This window comes from Stegodyphus dumicola, chromosome X1 (assembly GCF_044657685.1).
Source record: "Stegodyphus dumicola isolate Sdum_Otavi_A_Nest chromosome X1, ASM4465768v1".
Lineage (NCBI taxonomy): Eukaryota > Metazoa > Arthropoda > Arachnida > Araneae > Eresidae > Stegodyphus > Stegodyphus dumicola.
Window position 1 is genome coordinate 249,774,719 of NC_140780.1, and position 15,621 is coordinate 249,790,339.

A 15,621-nucleotide genomic window follows, 5' to 3' on the forward strand; every position below is an offset into this window, starting at 1 on the left:
AATTCATCCAAGCATTTTTAAACATGGTAAAAATAAAATTAACAATTCATATGGATATTACTGCTTGGATAAAGTTAGTAATTTATCAAATATTGATTAAAACTAAATAAAATACAAATATTTGCTAATTAAATAGTTATATAATAAAAGTTTCTTTAAATGTCTACTGTAAATTAAGAAAATTCCAATCTAATAAAATTTAATAAGAAAAATTATTATAAAGATTACTAGGCATGCGGGAATGAAATTGGCACAATTTAATTCAATAATGAAACTTAAAACATTTGCAAAATTTAATTTTATTGGTAAAAACACCTTAATAGTAGTAAAGGCTAAAAATTAAAAACTGCAAGTTTTGGCGATATACTGGGAGATAAGATGAAAAACTGGGGAGTCGGAGAATAAAGAGTAAAAAATGAGACAAATTTCAAAAGACAACATACTTCCTGATAGCAAATATAAGCCATTAGGATCGATGGCAAGACTGGTAACAGCATCTAAGTGTGCTACCATTGAATGTATCATTTTCCCTGAAAAACATTATTAAAATAAGTAATCAGCATAAAACATGATGCACAGACAAACAAACAATTTACAAAAATTTCCATACTTTAATAAGACTAGGATTTTCTTTATATGTGTATCTATATACTTACATCAGAAACTATGATTAATTTGCTGCAGCTTTGACTAAGAGATTACATATACATGACAAGCAGTTTTAACTACTTTTCAATACCATCTATGTTGACATAAATGATTATATACATCTTAATTTTGTATTTTAAAATCTTTAGCTGACGTTCATGAATTCCCTTATGGCTGTCATATCAAATATTTTTTGACAGTAACTGAGTATATTATTTAGGAATTTTCATATTGATGAAATAAAAGTGACTTTACCAGTTTATTCTGCCATATTTTTTGTCTACAAAGTAAATACAACCTATTAATCAGATGCAGCAGTAGTTAGTCCAGATTTTTGCATTTTCCATGTAAGTGATTCTTGACTTAAATATCTTACGACAGTTGTAAATTATCAAATCAGCTTATTTTGTACAGCATCAAAAGACTCTACAAGCCTCACTTCCCTCCTTCAACAACACTATTGGCATGAATTATAATTATTAGATCAATTATTGAATGATTCGTGTACATAAATTAGATTGTTAGCACTCTAGCCATGGAGTTTTTCACTTCACAGTCTTAAAAGGTAGGTTAGGTTAATTTATTCAGACAAGCCAACTTGAAAGTTATCTGCTTATAGGAAAAGATACTACCTTTATAAATGAATTTAAGGGAAACTGGTTCATATTCATATTACAAATGGGGAAAACAATGAAAGCTCCTATGCAGCCAAACCGTGGCCAGGATTTAAACTACCAGTCTTCCAACAACTTGGCTGCTGACAGGTCATTCATCTAAGAGCATATCCTTCCTGAAGCTGTTTTTTCAGTGTTGCGATGCATAAAAATTCTTTATGTGTAGGTCATATGGAGAATGTTCTTACTGTGTATCCTTTAGTAGGTATTATTTCACAAGACACACTCTTTTACTCTACATGCTACTTTATTATATATACAAATATATCATCACTCACATACACACTTATATCTACACCTACTCGCATTCCAGACCTTTTTTTTTTATTACTGTGCACGCTTCGATGCTTTAAGTCCCATTATGATTATACCTCGTCAATAGTTCTCGATATACCACATCCCTCCCCCTTTATCATAACTGCAGTCTATCTGGGGTATGTGGAATTCTACTGGACCGACGCAAAGGTTGTGGCACAGCAGGTTTCTTTCGTAACCTGGTTGTATCAGCAGCAGGTCAGGTGGATGGAACAGCTCATACAACCATGGGCTCGGAGGACGACACAAACTCATCTGCCTGGTAGCTATTATCTTTGGATGGTTCTCGAACTTCACTCTTATTAGGCTCTTCGGAAATCATGAGAGCTGGAGGTGGACGCATGAACCCCTCATCTGTTACGCTTCCTCCATCACGCATCTGATCCATATGTCGTCGCCATAGCTGATCATCTACATTTATGGTGTAATGAAGCTGCCCATCCTTGGATTGTATGGTTCCAAATCTCCATCGTCCATCACCTTGGCAATAATTTCTTACTGCCACTCTATCTCCTACTCTAAATGCTCGTAGGTTCCTTTTCGAATTCTGTCTTCCACCCTTCTCTTGAGATCTGGCCTCAATAAATCTATTCTTGTTCGAATTTCCCTCTTTGGCATTAGCATTGCAGGGCTCTGCAGAGTAGTTAAATTCAGAGTTTTCCTATATTGCATCAAAAATGTACTGAGTTTTTGTCTCAAAGTTCCTGGATAATTTTGCATTGTTCTTAAAGATTGTTTTACTGTAGACACATACCATTCAGCCTGTTCATTACTAGATGATTTAAATGGTGCTGCATTTTTGTGTTTGATTCCGTTACAAATATCTTAAACTCATGTGAAGTGAACTGTGACCCGTTATCACTCACCAACAATATTGGTAATCTGAATCGTGCAAAAAAAGTCCCGTAAACATTCTATTGTTTTGAAAGTAGAGCTTGATTTCACTGGATAGACTCCTAGCCATTTTGAGCGAGCATCTACGATTATCAAAAAATAGGTCCTGCATAATCAATGTGAATACATTCCATTGGAGCACACTGGTACTCCCAATGATGAACTTTTACCTTAGGAGGATCTATTTTATGTTTTGCATATTCAGAACAGTTTTGAGAGGTATTTTTGATATCTTTATCTATACCATTCCAAAATACGTAAGTTGACCATACTGTAATCCATCTCCCTTCCTTTCAATTCACTGCCGTTTTGAAGTATTTGTAGCAGAGGACTGAGTTCAGTTTCAATTTCAGTTTCTTTAGCCAAATATCGGGCAGTGATTGGAAGAGTTTCAATCTGCTGTAATTGAAAAATAGTTACATCATCCTGAACAGACAGTTGCTCTGAGTTCATCGGCAATTATGACAGAAAGTCAGCATTACCATTGGTCGCTTGTTTTACGATAAATAATATTGAATTGGAATGACTGTAAAGCCAAAGCGCAATGTAGGAGTCTTGTTGCTGCCAAAACTGGCATGCCTTTCTTTGAGCCAAAAATTGCAACAAGAGGTTTATGATCTGTAATTAATGTAAATTTTCTGCCTCCTAAGTACAGAAAAAATTTTGCTTCCCAAATTATTGACAAAGCTTCTTTATCGGTTTGAGAATACTTCTTTCTGTTTCAGTCTGTTCTAGAAGCATACACAATTGGTTTTTCTGTTCCATCAGGAAGTTTGTGAAAAAGTACTCCACCTAACCCAACTGATGCGTCAGTTGCCAATATTAAGGGCAATTTTGGATCACAATGCATCAAAACTTTTTGTGAATACAAAGCCTCTTGACAATCCTTCATCCAAACCCATTTTGAGTTTTTCTTAGTGAACCCTCTCGCTGCGTATCCCGCGATTTCCAAGGGCAACATAGAAGTAGCAAAATTTGAGCAACCTGTGGTTTTCGTGGGGATGCATATTTTTTGTTTATTTAACTGTGCAACCCGCTCTTTTCCCATTCATGGTTTCATTTCGGCTTTTCTGTGATGTTTTTATTTATTTAGATCTGTGTTAACAGATGGCATTAGTTGCCCATATTTTTGCGAAATATAGAAACACATTCTGCGTGCTCTTTTCAAAGCTCAAAGATGTCTGTAGTTCAACTCTCAATCACATGAGACTAACTGCTCGACATTTTGCTAGCTATATATCTCCCAGTTCCATCAAGAAAGAAACTCATAGAGATTGTGCTGTTTGTTTCTAATAAAAGAACTGAAACTGGCAAAAAAAATTCTCAAAGAAACGCGTATTTGGTGCAAAGATGGAGAGATAAGATGCTTCGAGGCTTGTTAAGAATTTTATCATATTACACTTCATTTCTAATAAATGTTTTATAAATATTTTGCGTATTTGCATTAGTATATATGTTTTATCATTATATTTTATACAATAAATCATAATTTAACCAAAATTAATTTTCAAAATTTTTTTTTTAGATGATTATTCTCCAGTTTAAACTTTCTGACAACCTATTTTTATGAGCTAATTCTATACTGGGGGGGGGGGACTCTTTTACAAAAACATTTTGTATCAAACCTATTTTGATAAAAAATTACGCAGCAAGAGGGTTAATTGATATAAGGGATTTGCGACTGTCGCTAATTTAGAGCAAAAATTTCCATAAAAATTAACCAATCCCAAAAAACTTTAAATTTCTTGGACATTTCTGGGTCTTGGGGCTTTTGCAATTGCTGATATTTTCCCATTAGTTTTATGTAAACCATTAGCATCAATTTTATGACCTAAAAATTTTATCTCATCCTGAAAAATTTACTGTTCTCTAAGCTTAATTTCAGTCTGTGAGTTTGATATTTCTCAAAGAAATTTTTAAAATGTACCTCATCATCTGCCCCCATTATCCGTGCATCATCCATAAAGACCTTACACCCTTCCATTCTGTGGAATAGTCCGTCTACGTAACGTTGCCAAATTGCTGGCGCTGCATTTAGCCTGAACATTAATCTCTTACACTTATATAATCCCTGTGTGTTTATTGTTAGCAATTTTTGAGTCTCAGTGTGTATTTTCATTTGTAAATAAGCATGTTTAAAATCAATTTTTGAAAAATGTTTTCCCTCGCTCAAACATGAAAATATTTTTTTATGGTCGGCAAAGGGTACGATGCGTTACAATATTTGGGTTTACTGTCACTGAGTAGTCGGGACACAGTTGTATAGAGCCTTCCAGTTTAATTACTGGTACTACCGGAGTTGCCCATTGCGAAGTTTTAACCTTTTTGGCTATATCCTCTTTTTCCAAGCGATCAATTTCTTCATCTATCCGGCCCTTTAACACAAATGGTACTTGCCTAGCACTACAAAATTTTGGTGAAACATTTGATTTCAGTTCAAGTTCAACCTCATAATTTTTTATCTCTCCTAATTTTCCGTCAAAAATCTCATTATATTGTTCCAATAATTTATTTAAATTACTCTTTTGAGAGACAAAAATTAATTTTATAGAGGACCAATCTAAATTTATCTCTCAAAGGCCATTCTCGACCAAATATTATATCAAGGTTTTCTTTAACAATGTAAAGATTTAAGTTAAACTACAGTTACATAACTACAGCTACTCGCATTCCAGTCATTTTCTTATTACTGTGCACACTTCGTTCGATACTTGGTGCTGTGCCAGTTTTAAGTCCGATTATGATATACCCCATAGATAGTTATCGATATACCACACTTCTAGTATACTGCAATAGTTCTGTAGATTTGACAATGTTGACATCCATAATTACTCTGGACGCCTTGTCAGAATTAACTTTCTCAATTATTCAAGTTGTCTTTGAAGTACCTCCAGCACTGAAATATTTCCTTACAGCCAAGTGAACCCATACCTCATTTCAAGTGTTTTAGCAGCCTCATTCCAGGTTTAACATAGAATTCAATCATATAGTTCTACTATATTTTCAAACAGATGGCTTTCTCATCCATCAAGAAAAAATATAAAAGGCTATTTATCTTCTAAATAAAAAATGAAAGATATGACTGTCCGATTCCATGTACCTTGAAATACAAATTTTAGAAAACCTAGTAAAAGTTGCCACATCATCTACTGGGAAACAGAAAGAGGCAGTCATAAATCGCTTCTTAGTACACAATTCTATCAAGAACAGTATTACTAAAATCTATATTTACTTTTTGTTACAATGTGTTACACAAAGAATCATTCTCATATAAATATGTGCTATAGAAAAATAAAAAGTACCTTTCACTAAATTCGTATATTTTCCATTTATGTCAATTCAAAATTTCTAAAGCTAAGAATGAAGAATTTTTCTATTTCTTACCAGTCACAAAATCAACTGGAGATACAAAGTTAATAATTTCACAGCTAAATGAATTTGAAAGAACTAAAAAAAAATTTTTTTGGGGGGGAGGGGAATATATGTTACCTGAACTTGGAAATTTTATGGCACACTTAGAAACCACATTTGATTTCTTGTAAAAAGTCACAAGGAGCTAGGAAAGAACCTTCTACTGAGACAGTGTTTTTATTGTCCAAAATTAATCCTTCCTGATAATATTTAACATTAACAATCACAAAAGTGAAGTACTGAAGTGAATCTATTACACTTGAAGTCACCTTTTAGTTCCAACCAGAATGCAGTTTGAGTTAAAACATTCTTACTTCACACACAAAAACTCCTTCAAATGAAAAACAAGGGGAGCAGGGTGCACGCAAAAGACAATGTTATGCACATGCTTGTTTAAAACTTTCATCCTAATAATGATACTGTTTGCATATTTCAGAGATGTGGGATCATTACATCTATCACTTTCAAGAAGTTTAGCTACCTGTAGCGTACAAAAGGCCATTATAATAAAAAAGAATAATGTAACACAACTGTAAAGCTTATTGCTATTCTCTCCTGTTGTTTTCGACCCTCACAAAGCTTTACAAACTTCATTCTATCAAATAATGGATCATTCACTAATGATGAAAGCCATTATATTCACATTATAACAAATTTTATATCAAAGTTCAGCATATACTTACAAGACAGAACAGTACAAAAGCTTAATGTACAATAGTTTTAATTCTCAGAAAGCCGAGATTAGTGTTGTCTTTTATCAGAAATCATTTAGCAATTTAGCATGAAAGTAATAACTATAAAAAGAGTATGCTACTCACAGACACCCACCAAAAAAGGGAGGAGCCCTTTTATATTTTAACATTACTTAATTGCACGGTTGGACAGAATTAGTACAAATAAGAAATATTTTCACTTTTTTATTACTTTTACAGCTGCATATAAATCAAAACATTACCTGTATTATTGTCAAAAAATCTAATATGCCTATCTTCATGAGCAGTCACAGTAAGGGGGAGAGTAGGATGGCATACAATACAGTTTATTTGTTTACCTAAAGGACTTGCATCTGGAAGTGGATGAAAAAGAAACCTTTACCTTTTTTGAAAACATAACCAAAAGTCTAACAGATTAGAAAAAAAAAAAAAAAAAAAAAAAGAGAGAGAGAGAGAGACCAAGATCATATATAAAATTACCAAATGAAATCTTTTGACTGAATTATGTCCAGTGAGTTTTTCAACACATATCAGTATTTTTAACAATAGTAGTTTCATTAATAGAAAATTAACATGAAAATGTTACCCAAAGAAATTTGTTAGACACCGAAATTTCATAAATTAATCATATACTTTATTTACTTATTTCTGCTCTACAATAGAAGATACGAAATATGAAAATTTACCCAAGATCTGAGAATTCTTAAATCTAAGAAATAAAATATAAAATTAGAACATATACACTTAACAATTCCTAAGATACATTAGGTTCTGTCATAAAAAAAAATCAGCGAAGTTATTTTATTAGCCAGATACACACACTTGAAACAACTGAAAAATAAAAGGTTTTCAAACAATGGAATGGATGCTATAAAAAAGGTCTACACAATGGCAAATCATATATAGTATTTGATTTAATTTGTGCAAAGGACTTAAGATGTATTTCTATGCTAATACTGGACATAATTTGTTCTCAATCTATACACAGAGCACTATAAGTCATGCAAAATATACAGTTGCAAATTAAGTAATAAAAAATTATAGGAAGAGCTTAGATCTAGAAGTAATTGCCTTCAATGAATAATGTAGCTCAAATGAACATTTTAAAAATGGGACATGTAAAATGGTGTCCTCATAAACTTGTCATTTACTATGAATACAAACTGTTTTATGTAAGATATCGACATTATGATACAGAAACAAAAAAGCATTCATTCTTGCAAAAGCTTATACATTCCAAATTTAAATACCATCATGAAATAGATACCAAAATAAAAATATACTTCTAAATGAAAATTCCACCAACATTTCATCAGATATGCCTGATGATTGCATTACAGAGACATTAGTATCGCTGTATCTTTTGATCATTCATGTTGTGCAAGACATTTACCATGCATTATGCATGTATATTATAGCAATACAGAAGAAGTAAAAAATCTGGCTAGAATGCTGACTACACACTCCAAAATAATTAATTAGTTCAAGCTAATTCAGAACAAGTTTTAATTGCTGCAGTAAGAAAGTAAGTGTAGGATATGAGTACACAATATTATGAGACTGTTTACTGGAAAGGATTTGGTTGAAATAACTGCAACTGAAACGTACCATTACCAACATAAAATTTCTAATGCTTATATAAGATTATCCACCCAAAAAGTGTAATATTACAGCTTTACATTAAAAAAGTAGTTGACTCATCAGTCTGATGAGCTTATAAAGAGCACTTGCTGATTATTTGTCTATTAATACTGATAACTGAGGGAAAAAAATTAAAACCTTTTACAGCATTCAAATAAAAACACATGTGGCTTAAAAACTTTTAACTTCATATCTTTTTCACTCAACTTTAAATTCAAAGAGATACAGATTTTGACTGGTTGGTTATTTGAATATGGCAAAGCCACCAGCACTATGTGCCTAAAAGAGATGCCTTCGTGGAGGATTTTCTGAGGGAATCTAGCTTTGTTTCATGTCACACATGGGAAAAGCCATGGAAAACCAACCCTGCAAATAGCCCATTTGCTTAGGCTCAAACCCCAAATAAGCTGATCTAAAAGCATTCTGCAATATAAACAACTTGGCCATTGGTGAAGCCAGAACATTAATTAGATATGCATCATGTAGTATTTAGGTTACTTATGCATAATCCGTAAGAGATAATAATCTGGGAACTACGTAGCAATGAGACTGCTACACTTGGGTTTAAATTCCTTTCATATAAACCTGGATATTTTCAAATTTTCTTGAAAACAGTTAGCTGTGGTCCCTCAGAATTTTAAGATTTTTATATTTAAAAAATAAATCATAGAGAAACAAATTTCAGCACATTACTTAAATTTTTTTAAAAAAAAATATTATCCTTGAGAACAGTTCAAACAACTTTATTAAAGTAAACAAAATTTCCCTCAATGAGGAAATTACATTATGGCAAAGATTGGTAATCAATCAGAATGGTCTATGAATTGAACAGCGAATATATGTGGAGATTTAAACTGTATTCTGATGCTGGAGTTTCCTTAAAAGAATTATGGATTTAGTCACATCCCATTTTCAAAATTTAACAACATTTTTACATAGTTAGAGCTTTTGCAACAATATCAAATTTGAAAGATTTCAGAAGAAATGCAAGATCTAATGCACCACTAGACTAAACTATGGATGTTAGAATCATTTAAAATCGCTAACGAAGACTTGAGACTATCCACTACATAAAAATATAACATTTATTTAAAATACATCCTGTTCCCCCCCCCCGAAAAAAAACATGCACTGAGCGAAAAATTGAGCCACAATTAATGCAAATGTGTTTTGGCTAGCTGTGTAAATGATTAAACTTGCAGCACCAATCAGCATTGTGGAGCTATATAATGTGTCTGAGGTGTGTAACTGGTAGTTGTAAAAGGCAGGCGCAGCAAGTGACAAGCATTTGCAACCGAGCTAATGGCTAGGATACACGACACTGTAACGAAATAGGCCTTTAAGATGTACTCAACAATGTTATGAACAGTGGTCAGACTGATAGAGATCACATCATGAGCCTTAAAGATGCTAGCTGGTTGAACAGACAGATGAGCCGGCATATTGGTGGAAGTGATATGATCTTTGTCCACTGTTGGAACCAGTGGCTCAGCAAAGGCAACATAAATAGGTCGGGACATCCTCCGGTCACCAATACACAAAATGATCATGCAAATTAGAAACGCTGTTATATCCGTACCAACAATTATACTATAATCAATTTGCCAACATGCTGGGATCCCGGGATATCCAGAGAGATGATTCACAGAAGACTAGATGATGCTGGGCTCACATCTTGACCCCATTAAGATGCTTGCCATTGCCATTCCACAATAAGCAGTGTTGTTTTAACAAGATACCGCTCAAGCTGGACAGTATCTGATAGTAGAAATGTGATCTTCAGTGACGAATCATGTTTCTCTCAAATGCTGATGATTACTACACATGTGTCTAGAGATGAAGAGGCGAGTCATCCAATGAACCATTTGTTACCAAATGGCACATAGCCAGAACACGGTACAACAGTATGAAAAGCGATCAGCTGGTACAGCCATTAGTAATGCTTCGAGGTACTATAACTGATTGTAGAGTACATTGACTACATTTTGCAGCCAATTGTAATGCCTATGCTAGCAGGTTGTCCAGGTTCTGTTTTCAAGCAGGACAACACTCATCCACATACAACATGACTTTTCAATGTTTTAATGTCCTCATCTGTCCTGCTAGGTCTCCAGACCTGTTGCCTATCAAACATTAGACATGTTGTGCAGGCTAATTCAGATATGTATAAATACATCCCAACTCACTCAGCAGTTGCTCAATTTGTGGCACAATCTACCACAAAGGTAAATTGGCAACTTATAGACTAAATGATCAACCGAGTATTGGCTTGTACAGCTAACAGGGCTGGCTGTACCACCGATTTTCATATTCTTTGTAATGCTACCTTTAAATAAAACACTTTTTTTTTGCTCCAGTTTTTGAATATTAGTTTATCGACTCGAACACTATGCTACTGCAGAGTTTCACAGTTGCAGATTAATTCCTTTTGGGTGCATATATTTTTTTTTGCAACAGACTCTACTAATGCTCACTGCACAAGGGCAACCCATCAACAACATTCTGAATTCCAAACTGTTTTTGCCTGTGCCCCAGCCATCTCTTCTGATTCCTGTTTATACGGTTTAAATTTATTTTCCTCGTGCTCGATGTAATGTCACAATTTTTCAGGTTTAAAATGCTCTGCAGTTTAACTGATTTTCTCCATGTCATAGCTGCTAACCTTGAAAAATGAAAAAAAGAAGCTTTTCATTCAAAAGCATGGAGTTTCTGGAAAGTTTTTTGCATTGCATGGTGATGTAATTTTAGAAATTCAGATTGACTTAAATTCACTTTTTAATGCAAAGTTCACATTATAGAAATATTTATGATTCCAATGTAAAATACATTAACATTTAACACTTATGAACAGGCATCCCATACACATATTCCCTCTAAACGTCTCTTGCAGGCAGCGTCCCACCCATGCATCACTGGTGAATAAGCTCAGGCGATGGGTGATGCATATGTGCATTTCAAGCTAAATCATTTTTTAAAGACCACTATATGGCATCCTGTGTCCTTAACTTTTGAACTGAACATAGTTTTAGGATCCTGACCTTCAGTTTGATCCTAATCTGCTGACTCTGGTGTCAGATGTTGCCGGGCAGGAGGGAAATCTGAATGTAAACAAGCAGAGCTTGGCTCTTTAACTTGCCAAAGGATATAAATATTAATGCTTGTGATATCATATTCGAATTCTTTTTTTATTGTTTATTCAATACTATGTAAGGCTTTGCAGTGCTTTCAGATATATTCCGCGAATCCTCTTTATTTCTGAAATCCTAAACTTAGTCTATTATGAGGAAAAAGCATTATTTATCACAGGAAGGATATGCTCAGCAAAAAAGTGTTATATATCAAAACGTTAGTTTGGTACATTTATATTTACCGTATTGGCAACACCAAGTTCTCTCTTCTCTGTGTGTGAGCTATGGATGCCGATGTAATGTTGTGCACGTGTTGTTAAGTTTCAATAAAAAATGTGAAAAGATACATTTGTTATTTTTCGACTTGCTTCTTCATATGACATGGATTTATTTAACATGGTAGCAGTTCTCGTGGTTTGTGAATATGAATGAAGAATTTAGTAGTTATAATTTGTTTTAAAAGTTACCGGTACTAGCGTAAAAATGGCATGTACAAGAAGCATCGATATAGGCATTCCGCTATTTGATGGTTCGGACTATTTTAATTGGAAAGTGCGTATGATGAAATTTCTTCAATTTAAAAAGTGTAAAGATGTGGTTCAGCAAAAAGTCAGTGAAAATGATGATGTGGAAAAATGGGAAGAAAAGGATATCCAAGCTAAAAATTACATTTACGGCGCCATAACAAACAAGCAATTGGAATATATTCACGAGTGTGAGACTGCACTTGATATAATTACGAAATTTGATGCAATGTATTTAAAAACTTCAACATCTCTACAAATTGTTTGTCGAAATAACTTAGAATGTGTTAAACTGAAAAATTATCCTGATGTAAATATATTTTTCGATGATTTTGAGAAGTATGTGAACGAACTGAAACATGCCGGCGCCACCGTGACGGAACAAGAAAAATTGAACTATATGCTAAGAGCATTACCTTCAAATTACAGTCACATTGGTGACTTAGTAGATGTGTTACCAGAGAAGGACAGAACAGTCGATTGCCTAAAGAGCAAAATCAAATCAAAATTACTTGAAGAGAAAAATGATTATGAAGATTGTGCACCAGCAGAAAAATCAAATGCGTTCAAAATTGAAACAAGCAAATCGGGCCCACAAGGGAATGTCTGTTATAACTGTAGAAAACCTGGTCACATTAAAAAGAATTGTTGGCATGTCCATCAAAGGAACTATCGTTGTAATGGCTCCACTAATTATCGCGGTCGAAGTTCTTCAAACAATCGAGGACGTAGTCGTGCTTTTAGTGGACATCGTGAACGTGGAACATATTCTAACCAGAGAATAAACAGTCATCAAGGCAATAGTTTTCACACCACTATTATCGAAAGTAACATGACAAGTTCCAGTGCAAATATTGTGACAAATAAAAATGAAATCAATTGGTTACTGGATAGCGGATGCACAGACCACATTATAAACAGTGATGAATATTTCAAAGAGCAAGTCACTTTGAAGGATCCTATTCAAGTGAAAGTCGGTGACGGAAGGATTTTGAAAGCTACAAAGGTTGGCAATACAATAGTTTCTTTTCCTGTATATAACTCTGAATCTATTGTAACATTGAAGAATGTATTTTATGTAAAAGAAATGAAAGCAAATTTATTAAGTTAATCAAAGATTACTGATAATCATAAAATAGTTTCAAAAGAAAAGTTTTCTAAAATATATGATGTCAATGGTTCATTAGTAGCAGTAGCAAAGAAAGAAGAAAGATTATATAAAGTAAAGAGTTATGTTAAAAATAGTAAAATATTTGCAAATTTGACCAACAATAAGTTAAAGTTAAAAGAAAAATTGCACCGTTCATTTGGACATGTAAATTTTAAATATCTGGATATTATGTGCAAAGATCAGCTATTAGAAGGAATCCCTAAAGAAATAGAAACCGAATATATGAAGTGTGCCATATGTATTGAAAATAAAATGCACAATTTACCATTCAAGAATAATAGAAGAAAAGCAGAAGATATTCTGGAGATTATACATACAGATGTAAATGGACCTCACAGAACAATTGGATGTAATGGTGAGAAATACTTTGTGAGTTTTATTGATGATTATAGCAAGTTGGCAAAAATTTATTGTATCAAATCTAAGGATCAAGTCTCTGATTGCTTAATTGAATATGTAAATGAAATTCAAAATTTAACAGGGAAGACTATCAAAGAACTAAGACGTGATAATGGTAATGAATATATGAATAGCAAGATATACAAATTTGCAAGAGAAAAAGGTTTCAAGATAAAGTCATGCCCACCATATGTACACGAATTAAATGGTACTGCTGAGCGTTACAACAGAACTATAATGGATATGGCAAGATGTCTTTTAGCCGAAGCAAAAGTTGACAGACGTTACTGGCCTGAAGTAATTAAAGCTGCTGCTTATTTGAAAAACAGGACATTAACAAATACTATTGTAAAGAAGACACCATATGAAATATTTTTCAATAGGAAACCATCTGCTAATGAATTGAAATTATACGGAAGTAGAGTGTACGTAAGAATACCAGAAGAAAAGAGAAAGTAGAAGTGGGATAAAAAGGCTGAATTTGGAATTTTACTTGGGTATACAGAAGTTGGATATAGAGTTTTGATGAATAACAGAATAATAGTTGCCAGACATGTTGATATTATTGAAGAAGACATAATGTGTGTAGGTTGTGATGATGAAGATAAGAATGATGACACAAATAAGAAGAATGAACCTCAAGAAGTGTCGTGTGAATCGAGTAATGATAACTCCAAGGACAGTGTGATAAATGAAGATGAAACAAAAAGTGGAATGAGACCAAGAAGGCAAATCGAACCACCAGTTCGATTTCATGAAGAATTCGGGTACTACTGTGTTAGTGCAAATTTTTGTGATGCTACAGTTCCAGGTAACTTTGAGGAGGCAACAACATGCAGTGAGGCTGGACATTAGAAAGAGGCAATGGACAGTGAAATGAACAGTCTTGTTAAAAATAACACTTGGACACTAGTGACTAAACCAGAGGATAAAGCAATTCTAGATGTGAAGTAGGTATTCAAAAGAAAACCAGGTAATGTTTTTAAAGCTAGATTAGTGGTTCGAGGTTTCCAGCAAAAAGATAGTATTGAGGACACTTACTCCTCTGTCATCAAGATGCAAACCTTAAAATTGTTACTTTCATATTCCTGTCAGTATAATTTAAATATTCATCAAATGGATGTTGAGACTGCCTTTTTAAATGGTTATGTTGTGTCTGAGGTTTATGTTAAACAGCCACAAGGCTATAATGATAATTCGAATCGAGTGTATAAATTAAAGAAAGCACTATATGGGTTGAAAGAAAGCCCTCGTGCTTGGTATGAGTGCTTTAACGAGTATATTAGGAGTCTAGGATTTCGTAGAAGTAAATATGATTATTGTCTTTATGTAAAATCTGAAAATGATGTATTTGTATATATTCTTTTATTTGTTGATGATTTGTTGATATGTTGCAGAGATACTCGGGTAATTAATGATATTAAGGAACAACTTCATAAAAAATTTAAAATGAAGGATTTAAATAAAGTAAAAAGCTACATTGGAATTGATATTGAATATGATAATGAGAAAAGTAATATCTTAACACTGAGTCAGGAAAATTATATTGAATCTTTAGCTAAAGTGTATGGTATTAAAAATTCAAAGCTTTATGATACACCAATGGAAACTAATCTTAAACTAAGCCAATCTAATTTAAATCAAAATGACAAATATAGAAATCTAATAGGAGCACTCTTGTATATTAGTCATGGTACTAGACCAGACATATCTTTCAGCGTAAATTATTTAAGTAGATTTCAAAATTGTTATGATGAGACACATTTCAAATATGCTTTGAGAGTTTTAAAGTATTTGTACTTAACAAAACATCTAAAATTAACCTATAGTAAAAATCTTAAAACTGATATTATGAATTGTTATGTTGATGCTGATTGGGCAGGTGATATTGTTGACAGAAAGTCAACTACTGGGTTTGTTATTGAATTATTTGGTAATCCAATTTACTGGAAATCCAAAAAGTAAAATTGTGTGACAAAATCTTCGACTTTTGCCGAATATATTGCTCTATCTGAGGCTGTGACAGAAATTAATTTCTTGAAAAATGTTGTGAATGATGTTTTTGCTAATTATGGGAACTTCACTAAAAATTCAAAACACATA

At 33.2% G+C, this 15,621-nt stretch overlaps 1 protein-coding gene across 5 annotated transcripts in view; it reads right to left on the reverse strand.

The window, feature by feature from the left end:
• The window catches only part of Cka (Connector of kinase to AP-1), a 164,991-nt gene that overhangs the window by 12,830 nt on the left and 136,540 nt on the right, over positions 1-15,621 (reverse strand). For all 5 annotated transcript variants that reach the window (XM_085807428.1, XM_085807430.1, XM_085807431.1 and 2 more), the window contains 2 exons: positions 6,898-7,008; positions 444-530 (listed from right to left, as the gene is read on the reverse strand). In XM_085807428.1, coding sequence (XP_085663554.1) covers positions 444-530; positions 6,898-7,008 — 198 coding nt within the window. The remainder of the gene's footprint in view (positions 1-443; positions 531-6,897; positions 7,009-15,621) is intronic.